General features: G+C 38.8%; 1 protein-coding gene across 7 annotated transcripts in view; it reads right to left on the bottom strand.

Annotated features, from left to right (window-relative positions):
* The window catches only part of VTI1A (vesicle transport through interaction with t-SNAREs 1A), a 358,352-nt gene that overhangs the window by 323,979 nt on the left and 13,297 nt on the right, over positions 1-21,076 (bottom strand). For all 7 annotated transcript variants that reach the window (XM_053909923.1, XM_019459445.2, XM_053909924.1 and 4 more), the window contains exon 3: positions 19,225-19,335. In XM_053909923.1, coding sequence (XP_053765898.1) covers positions 19,225-19,335 — 111 coding nt within the window. The remainder of the gene's footprint in view (positions 1-19,224; positions 19,336-21,076) is intronic.

The following is a 21,076-nucleotide window of genomic DNA, read 5'->3' as shown; positions in this document are numbered from 1 at the left end:
CGTGTTGGGCTTTGTGCTGACAGCAGAGTCTGCTTTGGATTCTCTGTCTCCCTCTCTGCCTCTCCTCCGCTCACACACTCTCTCTCTCAAAAATAAATAAACATTAAAAATTTTTTTAAATAAAATTGTGAATTCTTAAACTAAATTCAATAGGCACTTACTGAACACCTACTATGTGCTACATTTTTTTTTTTGAATACTTCAGAAAACACGAAAATAGAAGACCCAGGCTCCTTGCTAAAAGATCATAAGATCTTTTGGTTGGAATGATAAAACATAAGTAAGTGAAAATCAATAAATCATTTCAGCACTGACATGGAAACACTGTGTAAGTTGGTACAGGTTATAAACATAAGTACCACGGCGAATGGGAAGTAAAGAAAATCTATCATGACAGGAAAGATAATTACAAAAGACTTCACAAAGGAAGTGAGTAAGGGGCAAGCAGTTGTAGAAACAGAAGACATATCAGTATGAGACTAATAGATTAAATGGAGCCAAAAGTTCCAAAGCATGCCTGTGATCCTAAACTGCATGTAGAATGGTTTTAAAGCAATTTGAAAAATTCTGCTGGTCTTCAAAAGCCAAACATTCCGATTTTCAACACGGTTCAACAACAGAGCTCGCTGACCTCAGAGAGCACAGAGGTTGCCCCTGCGTATTAAAGAAGTGGAGACGCGGACTTGCCCAGTGGCACTCTGCGAGTCAGTATCAGAGCTGACACCCAAAGCCAGAGCTCTTGACCCTTAATCCAGTGTGCTTCCCACCGCATCACACAGCCTCTCTGGGCTAACTGCCTGCCTGAAATAAATGTAGGATGGTTAGTGAACCAAATCTTCTTTACACTCTACACACTGGAACTCACAGAGACTTTAATGGCCTTAAAGATAAGTGCCACAAAGTGGTATGATTTAGTAGCTTTCGAGTCAGATAAATCTGACTTCAAGCCATGGATCCAAATTCTGAGACCTTGGGAACGTGTCTGAGTTTTTCATAACGTCACATGTTTGAATTATAAACTGGCTATGAGAATTCATGATGCACTGCATGATGTCTAGCTTGTTACAGGTCCTCGGTTGTTACTTCCATTTCCCTCTCCCTCTCCAATCCCTATCAGTGATTCTTCCAGACTGAGGAATTTCCAATCAGCAGTAACTTTGATTCAGAGGGAAATACTTGGAATATCTAGAGACATTTTTTGATTGTCACGGCTAGAGTGGGGTGGCGATGGTCTACTGGCATTTGGTGGATAAAGGCCAGAGATGTTGCTAAATGCCCTACAAGGCACAAGACAGCCCCCCCAACCCTCAACAAAAAAACTATCCAGCCCAAAATACAACAGTACTGAGATTGAGGATTTCTTTGGTCTGTTCCAGACCAAAGAGAAAGACTACCCATGATCACCAGTGTTCAGTTAGAAAATAGATCATATCCTTTCTGCTCCCCAAGACAAACATCATAACTTTACCAAAGTATCAAAGCCAAGGTAGAAATGTACCAGATCTCCAAGTTGGGGTATATAGAGGACGAAAACGGAATTGTGTTAACATTCCTTGCTGTATGGATTCTTCTGTACATGCAAATCTGTATTTCCAGACACGTGGAAAGATTATTTCCTTAGAATCTCCTTGAAGGATCAATAATTGGTTAAAAAGAAATAAATTTCTGAATATTTATTCATTTCTTTTTTTTGTAAACGTTTATTTTTGAGGAAGACAGAGAGAGACCGAGTGTGAGCAGGGGAGAGGCAGAGAGAGAGAGGAAGACACAGAATCTGAAGAGGGCTCTAGGCTCTGATTTGTCAGCACAGAGCCTGACGCGGGGCTCAAACTCACAAACTGCGAGATCATGACCTGAGCCGAAATGGAATGCTGAACCAACTGAGGCACCCAGGTGCCCCAAGCATTCCTTTTTTTTAATTGGAGGACTGGAAAATTCTTTAGGCAAATTTAAACTTAATGACAACGTCAGTTTGTACTTTGAGATATTTCTTGGTACCACCTAGATTCTGAAAAGACATTAAAAGTATCAGGATACAGCAGGAGTAGGCAGATCATTGCATGAGTCCCACCGAACTGGCACCCGAGGCCATTGCTGCTGGCATCCTCACCCTTCTGGTGTATACCTGGTACCTTCCCACCCTTTCTCTTACACTTTTATTTTCCCTGACTCCTATTTTCTTTTCTCTCTTTTTCTTTTCCCTGCTGTCTATGCCTCTTGTCACTTGCCAGTGACAGTTGTTTAGCCCCAGTCATGACAGAACTCAAAAGACAAAACGCTTGATTTAGTGGGAAGGTTTCAAGAACGCTTTCTGGGAGTTAGGAAGGGGAGAGAACCGGGAGTGTATTTTAATTTGCGTTCTCTAGGCGCTGTACCTACAGAAAAAAGATTTTGCAGAGGTAGTATTAAAAGAGCCCCCATTTTACATAAAACATTAAAAAAATTTTTTTAAAGGGGCGCCTGGGTGGCTCAGTCAGTTAAGTGTCCGACTTCGGCTCGGGTCATGATCTCACGGTTCGTGAGTTTGAGCCCCAGGTTGGGCTCTGTGCTGACAGCTCGGAGTCTGGAGCCTGCTTCGGATTCTGTGCCTCCCCGGCTCTCTCTCCTCCCCCGCTTGCTCTCTCTCTCTCTCTCTCTCTCTCAAAAATAAGTAAAATATAAAAAAAAATTTTAATTAAAAAAAAAAAGAGCTCCATTTGAAAAACATTATCAAGGGCTCAAGAAATACAGTTGTTCAAAATCTATTTACTAATATTAAAAAAACAATATTTCCAATTTTGCTGGGTTTAAAATCATTCCTCTTTAGAGTAAAAAATGAACTCTTAATACAAAGAGACTATTGTAAATGAATTTGGTGTTGGAGATTTCACTCAGAAAATGCCACAATATGGTATATTTTAAGTATCAGTGTGAGCCACAGTGCCATCTATGGCCATTTGAATTAGAAAGCATAATTTTGCTATTTTGACTATCTCCAAAGACTAAGAAGATAGAAACTGTTCTCTGCTATAGAAAGCCTTGGCAAAAATCTTGCCCTACATCTGTATTTTCAAGATACATAGAAAGATTATTTCCTTAGAATTTACCTGAGGGAGTAATAATCAGCTAAAAAGAATAAATTTGTGGATCTTATGATATAAACATTTTGAAATTACATACTTTCATGAGGATAATCTGACTGTAGAGCCTATAGCAAAATAAAATACCCATAATCCCTATGCTTCATCAATTCCCTATGCTTAAAAAAAAAAAAAACAAAAAAAAACCTGAGAAAATAACAATTATTTTACTTTAAGAAACAGAATGGATTTTAAAATAATAATTAAGACCCAAAAGGATATTTTTTCTAATCTGAGTCTTTTTTTTTTTTTTACTGCAGTTCAGAAATAGTTTAAAAGTGATTTCATAATCAAAAACTCTACCACTTGATATGATAATCGTCAGATTTAAATTGATATAAGCTATGGGCTATATGAAATCAGAAATTTTTCAACCTGGCCACAAAAGGAACTTCAATTTTCTCCCTAAACAAGAGAAATCCTCTAGTAATTCTACTATCGAGTTGTAAGTTATTTTCCCCACCACCAAGGCACAGCTATCATCGTTTGGAACCGAGTAGATTTGCTCTCTTTCTTTCTGTTCCAAATTCACTCGGCTTACTGCCAAGAGAAAATACAGACACGGGGGAGGCAAAGGGCAATTCTGTTAAGATCAATGAAGATGTTGGCCATAACAGAATCCTATTTATCCATCACATCCGTACTTCTTTTTCTGATTAGAGATTACTAGCAATTTCTTGACAATTCTTGTACAAAATTAAGTTATAATCAGTCTTGCAAGACTTCACAAGGGAAGGAAAAATTATATATATATATATATATATATATATATATATATATATATATATCCCAAAACAACACACACACACACACACACACACACAATCCTTTATAAATATTCCATTCTTAAAAGGGGTTTTAATATGCCTATTTCTAAAGCAGTTAAAAGTAGGTACTTTACAGACAAAAAATTCACATAAAAATGTTCTATTGGCACTGGCTTAAGAGGTCAAAGGTACAGTCTATTTAGTAGTATGTAATTAAAGGCTGAGGGTTTTGTTTTGCTCTAAGCTCAAGTGAAAATTTAAAATGCTCGTTTTGCCACCTAGGGAGAAAAATGATGCTCTTCTATGCTGTGGTTATGGCTTCATGCTATATGGCTTCTCTGTTTTCCCAAAATAAAGGTTATCACAGCACATACTTTTAAACCAAAAGGAAATTAATTTTTAGGCAATTTCTTAATGGCTACAAAAGAAATATGGGTAGCTGTCACTGTAAGATACTGAATTTGCCAGTGCAAAAACTGTATGTAAAGTAATAGCATTGAAGATGTGAGAGAAAAAAAAGAAAAAGAAAAGAAGTTAAAAGGCTCTGCAACTCTCAGGAAAGAAGAGCTTCATTGTTTCAAATGCTTCATTTAAACATAAAGCAACCGCATTACCCAGCAGGAGTAGTGTTCCAAAGGCTTCCAACCATAAATGCGATAAAGGGTGAGTTCAACTTAATCAAGGTTTCACTGAGCTCTCAAGCTTGTTGAGCTCTGATGCCCAAGTCACCCCATACCTCTTAAATCACATTGTCTGGGAGTGGGCGCTGGGCCTCGGGATTTTCTAAAGTCCCCCAGACTACTCAATGTATAGCAAAGTTTGGAGCTAAGGCTCTAGCCCCTTATCGTACACCTGATGTAGTATCGAACACTCTTCTTCCCTTCCATTATACTACCCTCCCCTTTGTCTACCTAGTACTTCCAATCTGAATAGACCCTGCTTCTCGTAAATTTCTCCTCATCCTTCAAGGTCCAGTGTGGGTATGACCTGTTCATGGGTGCCTTCATTTCTGCACAAACACCCAGGCTGGATGCCCGTCCCTGAAAACACACCCTTTCACATACTACCCCATCAGAGCCTCCATAATTTCACTTACCGCATTATCATAATTATTAACACTATGAACTCTTTTTTTTAAGTTTATTTTATTTTTCAGAGAAAGAGTGTGAGCAGGGGAGGGACAGAGAGAGAGGGATACCGAAGATCCGAAGCCAGCTCTGCACTGACAGCAGTGAGCCCGATGTGGGGCTTGAACTCACAAACTGGGAGATCGCGATCTGGGCCAAAGTTACATGCTCAACCAACTGAGCCACGCAGGCGCCCCAAGACGATAAGCTTCTTGAAAAATAGGTCTTATTCATCTTTTGGCCACTTACTCGATGCATGATACGTAATAGATACTAAATACATGAGGTCTTTATAGTAAACTATACCAAACAACAACACTTTGTTGAAAGCCACCAAAATGCAAACTAACTTTAATAATGTGAATAGAAAGAACAGCCGCTTGAAAGTTCTCTTCTTCAGCTTCCTCATTTGTTTTTAGTTTGAAATTAATTCTAATATTAATTGTTTTACTACTGAAAATTTGATTTAAGTCATTTCAGCTCCCACCCCATTCTTTCTAGTTGTGTATTATCTTGCCTTATATATTTGGGTATATTCTAAAAAAATTTTTTTTAATGTTTATTTTTGAGACGGAGGGAGAGAGAGCGCGTGTGTGCGTGTGTGTGTGTGTGTGTGTGTGTGTGTGTGAGAGAGAGAGAGAGAGAGAGAGGCAGAAAGAGAGGCAGACACAGAATCTGAAGCAGGCTCCAGGCCCTGAGCTGTCAGCACAGAGCCCAACATGGGTCTCGAACCCACGAACCGTGAGATCATGACCTGAGCTGAAGTCTGGCACTTAACCGACTGAGCCACGCAGATGCCCCTGAGTATATTCTAAACCAAATTATCAGTATAAGACAATGTTTGGAACTTTTAAATTATAAAGCTATTTGGTTGTCTTTAGGCATGCTAATGTCAATTCTTTGTTGATATTAATGACAATATTTAACAGATCCCATGGAATCTTCCCCCTTCCCCTTCTCAATGCTGGTATGTTAGGCCAGTGACATAACAATGCAAAGACAGTGACTTCTAAGAGTTTCTCAGAAATGTCAGGTATTAGAAATTAGGGAAAGAATGGGAAGGAAACCCAAAGTAAATAACCCAACATGTAGTTTTAACTCTAAGTGAAAAACTCAGTACAACTGTAACTCTAATTAGTAATATGATACATGTAATAAAATGATATAAAATAATATATAGTTCCATTATTCTTTTTACTTTTAATTCTGAATCTACAAAGAGAAACCGCTTGTATAGATTAGTTTCTAAGATGTTTTTTACAAAAAATGATGCACTGGAATATAAAAGCCATGCAACTTAGAAGGTCATATCTGAGAATAAGACGGGAGATTTCAAGTCTCAGTCCTTTGCATACACAGCAGTTACTCTACTGAAGCACTAAGAAAGAAGGTTTCATTTTTAGGATATTGAAGAAATCTTATGGCTTTAACATACCTTCAGCTCTAAACTCTTGAATTCTAGGATCGCTGCTCGTGCACAGCAAAGTCACTGACTAAAAATCAGTGCAATGTGCAAAGTCCTTGCACAGTTCTTATTTTCTTTGACATTCATGTTTACCTATTAGGTGGGCAGAACTGATATGATGATGTAAATTTGCAGACACGGAAACGGCAGCACAGGAAGAACATGCCATGTCTGAGGTCTCAGATCTACAATTCCTGGGCTGTTCTCACAATTTCATACTTCCCCTTCTGACGGAGTGGTCCATGACCAAATTTAGCTTGCACACGATATTAGAAAAACATGGGTGGACCATTTCTAACAAATGTCTAACAACATATACATGACTTTTTTGAAGCGTAAATAAAGCCGTCAAATAGGGGCCCTAGATCAGACAGCATTTGAAATGAATAGCACTGAATCATGTTCTTTTGTAAAAAAAGAAAAATTTAAGCTTCGCTGAAACTAAATAGAATATAATCTGTAAGATTCTAACCATGGAGATCTTTTTCTCCTTCCTATATTTTATTTTAAAAAGCACACATGTCCTTAAGTAAGATAACCCTAGTCTTACTTCAGTTGAAATTTATTTGTAGGCTAGGTTTATATAAAAAGATCAAAATAAGAAAACAATAAAACAAAAAAAGCCAGTCATTCAATACGCAGATAGGCAATGTTCCATTGGGAAAAATAAAAAAGCATCAGGTAAAAAATTCAGAAGAGATTCGCAAAGGGTACTCTTGTTTTAAAGGATAGAACACATTTTTCAGAAACTCATTTCATCTCTGTAATCAGACATTTCTCACCAAGGCCCATGTTCTGCAATGTAACTTTCCAAACCATGAAGTCTGACACTCCATTTTAAATGCAGTGACAGGTCAAATTCTTCATAACCAATAATACGAATTTCCATTTTCAAAGGAGATTTCTATCTAAGTCCTGGACAGAGATAACTTGTTTTAAACCATACTTAACAGAACCAAATAGAGAACAAGAAAATTTGGACATTTCTTTAGAATCTTCTGTGATGGAGACCGACCTACATCGTGGCTTTTGTAAATTTGCAAAGATAGGAGGAACTTCAAGATCCAGTAAAATACACTGAGGATACAGTCCCATTTCTCGATGGTCCCCGATTTGACCACACTTAAGCATTTCGGAAGGATTCCTAGAAAAGCTTAAAAGCTTCCATGATTTTACGAACTTCTTAAAAGCCAAAAGACCAATTAGAGTCCACATTTGTTATTTTACTCTTAAATATGATTCTTCCATGTTGGGGAACTAAAACACACAAAGTTAAACAAAACAACCTAAGCAAAAAATCAGACCATCTATTTCCTGGTAGGCTTCCAAGGACTTGGACTCTAGAGAAAAGTCTCTAGTGAAATCTCTTCTAGCCCCACTTTAACATCTTGTACGGGAAAGCTTAAAATAGTTGACATGGCAAAACTCTTCGACTTCTATTACACAGTTTCAAAACCTTCACCCTAGAGCTCAGTTCTGGCTCGTCTTCATCACAAGCAGCTCTATGCTCCTAAAAGCTATATGCTAAGTCAGAAGTGCCTAATCTGTTTTAAGTTTTGTTCTGAGCCTCGCCAATGTAGAACTAGATAAAAGACAATAAGAATGGCATAAAGAGCAAATGAGGAGTCATGAAAAAAGAAATAAGTAAAAGGCAGGACCAGGATGTGTCATTTCCAGGTGTTAATTTGCCTCAGTGTAGCAAAGCACAAAATTGACACACTTTGTTCCAATCTTTTTGTAACCCTAGGGCTTAAGTAGGAAGCCTTTAGTTCAGTGGGTGGTGTTACATAATGCAGTGGTGAGTTTCAAGATCCCTAGAACATAAGCTTTAAGAGGGCAATGAACCTGTGGGCAGTGGTCCTGTATTAGAGCCATGACCTTCAGATTTTAGGTTACTCTAGCATCGTCACCACCAGGAGCATGACTGTCCCACTTTAATGCTTGGCACTGACCAGGAGAATGACCAGCAAATGCTTTGATAAAAAAGCATTTCATTTAAAAATCAATTAGCTATTTTTCTGTCCAAGGAAAGTACACCACACGTGAAAAACGGGAAGGCAAAACCGAAGGCAAAACCAAGAAAAGGCTTGTCTTTTAAACTACATGGTGCTTTTCCCAGAGAAATTAAACAGGGGTTCCGTGACTCTCAATAACACAGTCTCTGACGGTATATTTACAGAATATCAGACCATTTTTGACCATGGGACAGTTTATAAGCAACCAGTAAAAAGTTTACTATTTATGAGCGAACAATTTAACATTAAAACAGAGCTGGCTTTTTGACGATGGCAATTAGCTTCTTCATGTTCCAAACACCAAATAACATTTTCCCATTAATTTTTAAACCAATGTGGCTTTAACTTAAAATAAACTGTACATCAAAAGAATGGAAAATAAACAGCCAGGAACACAATTTGACGAATTGGATTTATTTAGTTTATTTATCTAAACAGGGACCATTGGATCTCTTTAATAGGCTGACAGTTGCACTGGGCTGGTTAATAAAACATTCAACAGTGTCTTCAGCCAATATAGAAATGCAAATCCCATCAGAAATATTTTATTCATGAGGCAGTAATTTCAGTTACTGCCAGTTCCTTAAAAAAAAAAAAAAAAAAAAAAAAAAAAATGGCACTCTGCAAATAAACAGTGCCATCTAGTGACTAACAATGAAGCCAAATTTGCCACAGGTTCATAATTAATCTTTAAAAATCTTACCTGTTTTTATTTTTCCTCTTTATCTCTTAGGTAAGATCAAAGAGGCTACGCAAAACAAGCCAATAACAGAAAAGTCGATAATAATTTGTTAAGTCATTTAAGAAGGATTATAAGGAGAGACAACTACATTAAAACCAATAAGCTTTATATTCTTTTTTTGTTTGTTTGTTTTAAAGCAATTTAGCACTGTCTCCAGAAAATATATACTTCATCTGCTTAGAAAATTCAAACTACTGGAAACGTCGTATGTCATGACAAGCATTTACTCCTTCTGCCATAAAATGGCTCTATAACTTTAATTCCAATGATTTGAAAAAATATATATATTAGTAAGTTTAGGTAGAAAAAAATATTCCAATAAAATTGCAAAGTCCAATCAGAGACCTGACACCAATTTAAAAAATGACTCATACACACAGATAGATATATATGTGCACTTTAACTTTGCCAATGACTACAGTGGAGATGGAAGTTATTATTTGAAGGTCATAAAACTCTACAGAAGCTAAAGGCAATGGTCTAACGCCCAAAACAGTGATCAGGAAGAAAAAGGGACACTGGAAGAAAGTGTCAGAGCTTCCAAAGTGAAGAAAATCTATTAAGGCCAACTTCAAATTCAGTACGTAAGACCAATGATAAAATATTCAATACATACTACTGTTCCATTCAAGTATACATGGTGGGGAGAAGGGTCAAGAACATGAACCTTTTACAGCATCTTGGATTAGGAGACCAGAGTGAGACACACACACACACACACACACACACACACAGATCAGCCCCCAGAAGGCATCACTATGGCTGAAAATAGATGTTTGGTTTCTTCCCTATCCAGTGGGTCCATTTCCTGTGTCAGCCTCTGTATTATTGGAGGCTCTGTGAGTAGAAGATTTACCAAGGTCAATGCCTGGAATGAGAATCCTACAAACAAAGAAGGCCACTTTCCTGATGATTTTTTTTTTTTTAACAGTTTCACATAGCAGGGCCTTAGGAACAACTGTCTTAAGAAAATATCTGCAAACAAGGAAAATCATACATGTGCACATAAATTTGGTGTCACTTTCTCCCTTCAAGGCCATCGTCATAGCAAGATAACTAAAATAGTCTTTGGTTTCTGATTAAGAAATACTGAAAATGTAAAATGAGTTCAGTTTGAGACCAGATATGGAGAGCCTTACCAATATTAATATATCTTCTATGGAAGATTAGCTTAGAGAAAGAAATCTCAGTTATATCTAATTTTAGAGTTGTAAAATCTCCATAATGACAGATAACAGTATACTTCTCATGTAATTGTGGATTAAATCAGTAATGCATTTAAAGTATTTAGCCCCAGTCTGCTTATTATTTTATTTCTCAAATCACATTCTAACACTGAGAAGACACTGAGAAAGTACAACAAAAATGATCTGATGAGTCACAATAAAAATGTAATTCCAAGCTCTTATTTTAATAAGAGCTATAATATTGTTGAAACCCTTTAACGTGATAATCTGCCTTCTGAGAAATAACCCTGTTGAAATAATCCAGCTCTAATATGTTCATCATAGCACAAGGAATTATAGAGGGAATATATGGAAACATGTCACAATTCAATAAAAGAGGAACCAGTATCATTGACTGAAATATTATGCGCCCACTAAAATGATTCTGAATTTACAGAATTGAAAAATACCAATGTTAGAATCCTGTGTTGAAAAAAGGTGGAAAAAACGTGAGTTGAGAAACATCATTATTATGTAAAATAAAACAATAAATTATGCAAGGGAAAGGGGAAGGGAAGACTGGGAGAAAACAAATCAAAATGTAAAATGTGGATCTTTTGGGGTTATAGGGATACGGTGATTTTCTTTCTCCTTTTTACTCTTCTTTACTTTCATAATATCCTACAATGAGCAGGTACGATTTTTACAGAAAATCAAACAACAAATACAATTTTTTTAAAAATGGTAAGCATGTTTATTAAGTGCATGCAGTGGAGGAAAATTTCTTTTCTGGAACAGTTCTGCCCAATCTGGCTGTCTGATTTCCTTCCAGAATGCACTTATATTCCTGCAAGAAGGATAAGCTGATGCTGTAATTACAACACATTACCACTGACACTCTCTAAATCTCTAAAACATGACTTCATGGTTTTCTACAGCTTCCGCAGAATAGGAGTAAAATATCCCAGGGAGTCATAAGAACAGAAAAGATAAAATGTAAACAGAAGCATCAAGTTCGTGACCTTTCAACAAAAATCAAAATTTAAAAGAGTTCAGCTTTCTCATTTGCACTTCTTAGACTTAAAAAAAAAAAACAGAATACAGCTACTGGCTTCACTCATAAACTCAGATACTCAAGTTGTCCATTCACCTGTTAAAAGAGAGAGTGCAGGTAGTAGCAGTAAAAGCTTCAAGCTGTTCCACAACATCCTTTGAACCCTGACCTAAGGGACCAACTCCGATAGTCTGCAGGTAGTTGGGTTTCTAGGACCATTCAGCCTCACTGCTGAGACTGTCAATAGAAGTGCCATTCTCTGATGTAGACAGCTTTGCACTAGGAGCTGGTCTAACAATCACATCACATAGTCTGCCAAACAGGAAAAGGACAGCATTCGGGCACCAATGACCTGGGATAGAAGTGAACTTGAGACTGGGGCTAAAAAGCTCTACTTCTAACACTCATTACAATCAATTCCTCCACCCCAAATACTGCACGTGCGTGTCCGTCTTAAAGGAAGTTCAGCTTTGTTACAAGAAAAAAAGAAATATGCAACTATACAAATACACCACAAGATGGCGCCAGCACCACAGTACAATATCAGAGTTACACGAGGCATTCCACACACCTTGTCCTCCTGTTAACTTTTGGAACCTTTTCCTGGTACATCGTGTATTTGCTCCTTCTTTTTCTACTTTCTGAGACTTAGTCAAACATTTTACACAATGTTAGGATTTTTTGTTTGTACACGTTTAGGCGGGTTTTGCTTGATTTTATTTTCTTAAGAAACAATAATCTTAAACTCAAAAAATCCTCAACTACATATTCCCCTCCTTTTGATTGGTTCGTGTTCCTGGAATAGCCTGACATGACACTTCTCTAGCGAACCTTACACCAATATTGAAGAAAGAAATTACAAGAACAATTTAAATATTTGAATTCTAATTAAAAAGATTGTTTTCAAATAAAGAGGATATTAAATCGATTTGAAATGAAATGTGAAGTTGGAGATGGGGGAAATGCAAAGCAACATGGAGGAAACATGTGAAAGTGGGTTTCGCTTATTTGACTCGCTTTGGCTTTAAATTTTTTTTTTTTTTAATGTTTTATTTACTCTTGAGAGAGACACAGAGCATGAGCGAGGGAGGGCAGAGAGAGGGAGACACAGAATCCGAAGCAGGCTCCAGGCTCCGAGCTGTCACCACAGAGCCCGACGCGGGGCTCCAACTCAGAAACTGCGAGATCGTGACCTGAGCCAAAGTCGGACGCTCAACCGACTGAGCCACCCAGGCGCCCCTGACTCTGGCTCTGGCTTTAAACCAGACATTAAGGCAAGTCATTTGGTCTTCCTGGTCCTCCATTTCTTCATCAAAAGATAAGATGAGGGGCGCCTGGGTGGCTCAGTCGGTTAAGCGGCCGACTTCGGCTCAGGTCATGATCTCACGGTCTGTGAGTTCGAGCCCCGCGTCGGGCTCTGTGCTGACAGCTCAGAGCCTGGAGCCTGTTTCAGATTCTGTGTCTCCCTCTCTCTCTGACCCTCCCCCGTTCATGCTCTGTCTCTCTCTGTCTCAAAAATAAATAAACGTTTAAAAAAAAAAAAAAAAAAAAAAAAGATAAGATGACCTGATTTTTAACTCCTCTGGACCTAATATTCCTAACTTACACTGAAACTATGAGAAGCCAAAAGTGAACAAAGGAGGCTAGAAGAGGCCAAATGTCCAGGCTAACAGAGTCAGGCAAGTGAACGGAATCAGCAGGAATAGCAACAGCATAAAAGAGAACACAATGATAACTACTGCCTTCCTTTAACTGCCTACAATTATGCATACAGATTACAACAGGATTATTAAATCTTTTAAGTGGTTACTTATTCAGTTACAAATTAAAATCTATGACATGGGTCACTGTAAACAGCAGACTATTATTTTTATTTTTTATTCTCAGATGCACCTGGCTACCTGCTAGGGACTAATAAACATTAAAAGTACACTGAAGTTTTATGCCAGCTAGACAGAGCAATCGGTACAAGACTAATCCTCCCACTCTAAACAACTATAAAAATGGATGAAACATATGAAGTAACTGTTTTTAAAAACTGGACAACAGGCAGTGTAGAAACTGCCATCCCTTGGAGAAGAGAAACACTTGAAAAGAGTCCCACAGTTGCCATCACTCACAGCCTGCAGGTACTTTCCAGACTACAGCACGTGGGGGTGGAGCCAAAATGGAGCACAGCATGTCACTGAGCTTAAGAGGCAGACACTGGAGTTTGGGACTGAGATGGAGAGAATTTAGCAGGGTAACAGAGAGGAGGGAGCTACACAGAGAAGAGGCTCCAGAAATCTAAACAGGGGCCTCCTTCTGTCTGTGGCTGAAAATGAACTTGCACACACAGAGGACAAGATCCCACAAGGTCTTGCAGAGAACAGGTATTGGGGGGCTATGGGCGGAATTGAGAGTCTGGAGGTCACCCAAAGCAGGGAGACAGAATTCTGACCAAACATAAGGTAGAGCATTCACTGATGCTCCAGTCACTCAAGTGGAAGCCAAGAAAGGCCACACCTCAAAAGTAGGTCTACTCTAGACATGTCCTAAAAAACCTTAACAATAAGCCTTGAGAGGATCGATCTGACCTGTTAGTAAGTTACCTGCTTGCCCATATAAAGCTCATCATTCTCTGAGGGGTTCCTGGCTGGCATGAGACCACTGATCTTGGAGTTGTGAGTTCAAGTCCCATGCTGGGCACAGAGCTTACTCTAAATAAAAAGAAAAAAGAAAAGAAAAGAAGAACAGATGAACAAATGAAAGAGAGAGAAAGAAAGAAAGAAAGAAAGAAAGAAAGAAAGAAAGAAAGAAAGGAAGAAAAAGAGAGAGAGAGAAATCTCTAAAGCATGCATTGTCAGCAGAAGTTATATCATGCCCATGGAGGCAAAAATTAGTTCTTGGGAGGATGAACAATTTACTACATTACAAAGACATGGGCCCTTCAAAGGGTCATAGTACATGGACAAGTGTACAGATATACAGTATATCTGTAGTATCAAAATTTCATGGGGTAGGAGGACGAAGGGACAATTAGGAAAAAAAGTCTAAAAAGATTCCTTAGGGGGGGCAATAATGAAAAAAAGGTTGAGATGCACTGCTCTAAAGGAAACCAACAAAACCTAGGCTTTTAACAATGTATGATCCACAATACCAAGCATATGATAATACAATTCCCAGACGTGTGAAGAAGCAATGGAACAGAATAGAAAGCCTATAAGCTGACCTGGATTTTATTCATCAGGCAACGAGCACTCCATGGGATTTTGTGGAACAATATGACATATTCAGATCAGTGTGTTGGAAACATCATTCCAGACTGGTGCAGAGGGTGGTGTAGAGCTAGACAAGAACAGAAGGAGGAGAGGCTACTACAAACATCAAGATAGAGAAACATGAAAGCTTCCAGCAGTGGAGATGAGAGTAGGAGATATTTAAGTGGCAGGATTGCTAGTTCTCAGTGATCAACTGGAAGCACAAAGTGCTTGGAGAGGAAGAAATTAACGATAACTCTGAAGTGACTAGTGCTTGTCAAGTTTAAGTGTTTGTGTTTAAGGAACGCTGGGGTAAAGTAAGTAGTGAGAACTATGAATCTCGGGGAGCCTGAGTGGCTCAGTCAGTTGAGCATCCAACTTTGGCTCGGGTCATGATCTCATGGTCTGTGAGTTTGAGCCCCGTGTTGGGCTCTGTGCTGACAGCCCAGACCCCAAAGCCTGCTTTGGATTCTGTGTCTCCCTCTCTTTCCGTCCACCCCTGCTCGTGCTTTGTCTCTGTCTCTCTCAAATATAAATAAACATTAAAAAAATTAAAAGAAAAAAAAGAACCATGAATCTAGAGCTATAGAGATCTGGTTAGAAATGCAGGTGGGTAGAGATGCCATCGTGGAAGCCATGGGAGTGGATGATGCTACACAGAGATAGACAATGCAGTAAGTGGAGAAGAAGCCCGAAGGACCCAGTGTCTAAGGAACAGGCACAGGAAGAAGAGGAGGGGCCAAGGAAAGATAACAAGTAGATAATGAGGGTCAAAAAAAGTATCGGGCTGTCCTCTGCCCTTCCTCATTGGTACAAATGACCCCCCAAAGTCTCAATATTACAAGGGGAAGAACAGATCTGATTCATTTGCAGTTAAGAGCAGCTGTGCTCTTTTTTCTTGGGGTTCAATGGTTCTAGGTACATCACCATGAGAAGGTTGTCAAATACCTTTAAGAAGATACTCTTTGTTCCTTTAAAAATAAAAAGCATTAAATATACAAAGAAAGTAGGAATCAAAAGGGAATTACATAAATATCTTCCACACTCATTCAAATCCCTCCTGAGACATGTGGGGAGGGCAAGTGAGAGAGCTGTAAAGCAGGAGTCAAAGGACCACTCACTTCTCAACGGCCCCCAAGGGTTTCTCTTCAACCCAGAGTAAACGCCAAGGTCTTTACCAAGCCTACAGTGCTCTTGTAGGTCTTTCTTCTGCCTCTCTCTGTAAACAAATGTGCCTCTTCCTCTTTCAGTCAAGAGGCTGTTGTTGACAGCTACAACCACTTTGCTAGCCACTTTCACCCCTTTACTCACTTGATTGTCATGGACAGTATGTATCACTACCTGGAATTGTGATATCTGCATATTTGTCTATTTGCTTCTTGTCTTTCCCACTAGTACTTACATCCCATGAGAGCAGAAACTTGATCTTACTCACAGCTTTTTCCAAGTACCTAGGACAGTGTCTAGAGACAGCAGGGCTTGAGAAAGATGTGGTGAACGGAATCCAGAAACGATCTGAACCTCCTGGTTCTATCATGTGTAAATGGGGAGAGTCCTTCACATCTCCTCTCTCTACTCTTCATACAGTGAAATGTAGTACACATTAAGGCGCTTTATAAACCGTTAAGTCACTAAACAATGGAAGGGGGTGGAGGTAATGGTGAAGGATGCTCCCTAACACAGGAGAAGAAAGTTGTGTGAACTATTATACACATAAACACATGAATTTTTAACGATGGCCGGGAGAATAAATGTTTAGCTCATAGTTACTGGTTCTGTTTCACTTTATAATAGAAAATATGCCTGAGAAATACCTACCCAAGTATATAATATCCAAATACTTAAAGGACTCTACCCAGGATTATATTCTTCAAGAGACAAAAAAAAACACTGAAGATTGAACTGGCTGAGTTGCAAGCAATGAAAGCAACTTAATTTCTGAAAAAAATTTTAAGAAGGTAAGATTACAACTAAATTCAGTGTTATGGGTTGAGTTGTGTCTACCTCCAGATGTTGAGGTCCTAATCCTCAGTACCTCAGAAAGTGACTGCATTTGAAGAAGAGTTAATTGAGTATAAATGGGATCATCAGTGTGGGCTCTAATCCAATGTGACTGGTTCCTTATAAGAAGAAATGAGAACACAGACACAAAGGGAAGACCATGTGAAGACCCAGGGGGAAGACGGCTGTCTACAAGCCAAGGAGAGGGGCCTAGGGAGAAACCACACCTGCTGACACCGTGACCTTGGACTCTGAGCCTCCAGAACTGTGAGAAAGTACAGATCTGTTGTTTAAACCATCCAGTCTGTGGCACTGCTTATGGTAGCCCTCACAAACTAATATAGTTCATTACTTTAGAAACCAAGAGAGAAATCTTCATAAAGGAGTTTCATAAAGATGAGGTTAGCAGACTAAAACAATCCTCATAAATGTTTTACTTTACATTCATCATTTATATTGAAACATTAACTTTAATTAGAGTTGTCTGAGTATAAATTAGAGTGGTCAAATTCTTAAATCAATTTAATTTTCTCACTATATCTCCTATTCTTGCTAAGATAGCCTACCTTTCCCAAAGCAGTCAGAGAAGGTTTCACCTAGCACAGAGCACAGGAACTAGGCAGCCACATTTCTTTTCTCAGTTTAGGCCCATCATAGATTCTGATTTTTTTTTTTCTCTTTTTGTAATTAATAGAAACACAATTTAAAAGGCAATTGCATCAGAGCCACTGACATAGCCTATCTCAACTCCTCAGGAAAATATCTACTAAAATATCAAATAAACATGCATAACTGCGAATCACCCAATCTCCAGATTCTAGGTGGAATTTCGACTAGGTTTGGTACCACTGTAGTCTAGAAGGCACAGCCTTCATAAGTAAAACACCTAAGGCAGGAAAAGAGGTGGAAAGACCCTTATTAATTCTGGACTTTATGAATTTGAACCCCAGGGTCGGAAGTGAAGTTGAATCACCTGTCAAGACATGACTCCTCTGTCACTTTCAGGTGAAGCTCAGATCTTTCTTCATCTGTATCTTTATTTTTTTTAAGCAGTAAACTACACATAAAATATGCCATCTTCATCATTTTTAGGTATACCGTTTAATAGTGTTAAATATATTCACATGTTGAGCAACCCATCTCTAGAACTTGTTATCTTGTAAAACTTACACTCTACATCCATTAAATAACTGCCCATTTTCCCCACCCCACCCCCAGGTCCCAGAAACTGCCGTTCTATTTTCTGTCTCTTAAATTTGAGTCCTCTAGATACCTCATATAAATGGAATCATATAGTATTTATCTTTTGTGCCTGGCTTGTTTCACTCAGCATAATGTCCTCAAGCATGTCATGTCATGTCATGTCATGTCATAGCATATGTCAGAACTTCCTCCATTTCTAAGGCTGAGTAATACCCCTTTGTACACATGTACCATGTTTTGTTTATTCATTCACCTGTTGCTGGACACTGAGTTGCTTCCACCTTTTGGTGTTGCGAATAATGAGGCTTGAACGTGGATGTACAAATAGCTCTTTGAAACCCTGCTTTTAATTCCTTTGGATAGATGGCCAGAAGTGGAGGTGCTCAGCTGTATCTTTTTATTCACTCATGACTTCCTAATTACTAACAATTTCAACATTATACGTTTACATTTACATTCTTAAATTTGCTCTAAAGTGGGGAGAGTTGACAGTCGGATGTATAGGAAGAGAAAGCTAAATATTGTCATGGAGCAATTGGTGGAAAGGATCACTTGTACGAATGATCAGCTGAATTCCTTTTGTCCTTTTGATTGGAAAAGTGTAATGTATCCTTTTAAGACTCTAATAAAGTCTATGGTACCCATCCCAGGAAAAGAGTGCACAGCGAAATGGATATCCAAAAATACCTATATAATTTCAGGACATTCATGAGTCCCTGAAGTCCATCTGTGAACACGGCATCTTAAAGCCTGCAGACTATGAAAAGGCCCAAAATTCGGCTTCAAAATTCTAACAAATGCCAAGTGGCAATAAATATTGTCTAAACTCAGAGGACCACAGGTTTTGGATCTACTTGTGAGTCGTGAATCCAGCATCCCTCATATTCCATCATTAGCTAGCTCTTTAAGCATAAAAAAAATTTTTTTTAATGTTTATTTTTTTAAGAGAGAGAGACAGAGACAGAGACAGAGACAGAGACAGAGTACAAGCAGGGGAGGGGCAGAGAGAGAGGGAGACACAGAATCCGAAGCAGGCTCCAGGCTCCGAGCTGTCAGCACAGAGCCCAACGCAGGGCTTGAATCCACGAACCATGAGATCATGACCTGAGCCAAAGTCGGACGCTTAAGCGACTGAGCCACCCAGGCGCCCCAAGCATTCTTAGACCCCTAAGTTATCAACAGTGAAAGCTGTGCTTTTCTCTGGCACAAGCTCCTAGAGACAATGCGCGTCATGCTAACTGAGGTGTGTAGAGGAAACAATAAAAAATACAGGTGAAAATTCAGTTAAAGATTAGTAAATATGACAGAGGGTAGAATCTGACTCACAAAATCTGTTTCAAGTTTGCCCATTTCTTGCTTGTAGCTTCGCATCCGGTTGCTGTACATTCCTCGACTTTGGGGTGGGATCTCTCGGACTTCCAGATCCATCTGTTCGAGCTGGAAGGGTGAGAAGAACACATGACTTATACCATATGCTTGCACTTTATTTGGCCAGACATCTAGAGTTGAAATGATTTAGTCCCAATTCCTCATTTTCCACTGGAGGAGCCGGGCTGAGGGAGCTAGCTGCCCATGATCAAGTAACAATGGGAATGCTTCGGTGCTTAACTTTTGTTTAGGTCAACAAATAGTTACTGAGTTAGTGACACACAGAGTGACAAAGCATTCACTTTGCCAAGAATGTTTTTTAGAACATAGGCATTAATCCAAATATCCTCAATAATAACAATTTTAATACCTTCGGTGTGTCCTATCATTCAATCCAACCCAATCTGGTTGGTCTTTTGACCCCAAACTACCAGGACTATGGGAACCTAAAACAAACCATTATTTCTACCCTTTCTATAAAAGGCCAGCCCAGACTTAGTCATTTGGTGAAAATTCTTCTGGAAACTCTTTTCTGATTAGGGAAATCACATGCCAACCAATATGTGATCTCAGCCTCCAGCCGGATTCCTACTTTATAACCATGTTGATAATAGAGTTAAATGGATGCAGTAATATGCTAAATTACACAAAGCTCACTGAAATTACAGCAGCATACTTTTTAATAATCTGTCACTAATAACACTTTGGAAACAATATGTGAGCATGTAAAGAGAGGTGATACAGAAACAGGGTGATGATTAAGAACACAGGCTTTTGATTCAGATGCCGGTGTCCACATCATAGGCTCCACTATTTACTAGTCATGCACCTTTGGACCGGTTTGTTAAGTTATCTGGGCCTTACTTTCTCATTTCTATAAATAGTATGTCTTCTGTAGGACAGCTGTGAAGATTATAAGGCGTAATTCTCATAATGTGCTTACAACAGTGTCTCTTGCTTGATAATCGCCAGATTAATGTGAAGAATCGTAGAGGTGATTACTGATGAAGAAGAAGAAATAGAGCAAGTATGACACAAGGTATCAGAGGTAGCTTCTTTATACTTGGCATTAAAAAACAAAAACCAACGACAGCAGCAAATTGGCTCCGGCCATGTCTAATAAACTCACATCCAAAAACGCTGCTATATATTTTACCTTTTCAAGTATTCTAGGGGCGCCTGGGTGGCTCAGTCGGTTAAGCGTCCGACTTCAGCTCAGGTCATGACCTCACGGTCCATGGGTTTGAGCCCCACATCGGGCTCTGTGCTGACAGCTCGGAGCCTGGAGCCTGCTTCGGATTCTGTGTCTCCCTCTCTCTCTGCCCCTCCCCTGCTTGCATTCTGTCTGTCTCTCTTTCAAAAATACATAAACATTTAAAAAATTTTAAAAAATGAAGTATTCTAATGAGTTATTTCCCTAACTACTATAAGCTTATCACTTATATACCCCTTACTCGTCCAGCATTAGGGACTGAATAATAGCAGCACTCAGATACCCAGAATACCATGTTTCAATTCACAGGCCTTTATTTTTATTAAAAAAAAAAAAAAAAAAAAAAAGAAAGAAAGAGAGAGAGACATAGTTTTAATTAGGGTTGACTTAAGTGGTGACCACTTAAATTATTACCATATCTCTACGTAAATGTGAAGCACCAATAAATTAAATAGTTACTCAGCAAGGCAATTATTTCACTTCTCTGAAATCATTATTAAGTCCTTAGTGCTTACAGGGTGAGCAGAATCATCCAAGTAACTGCCAAAGTACATGTATGTGAAAATCCAAGAGTTGACTTCACTTTTGTTTAAGGCA

The sequence above is a fragment of the Panthera pardus genome, unplaced genomic scaffold (assembly GCF_024362965.1).
Source record: "Panthera pardus isolate Hobbes unplaced genomic scaffold, ASM2436296v1 HiC_scaffold_22, whole genome shotgun sequence".
Lineage (NCBI taxonomy): Eukaryota > Metazoa > Chordata > Mammalia > Carnivora > Felidae > Panthera > Panthera pardus.
This window is presented reverse-complemented; position numbering and strand designations above follow the sequence as displayed.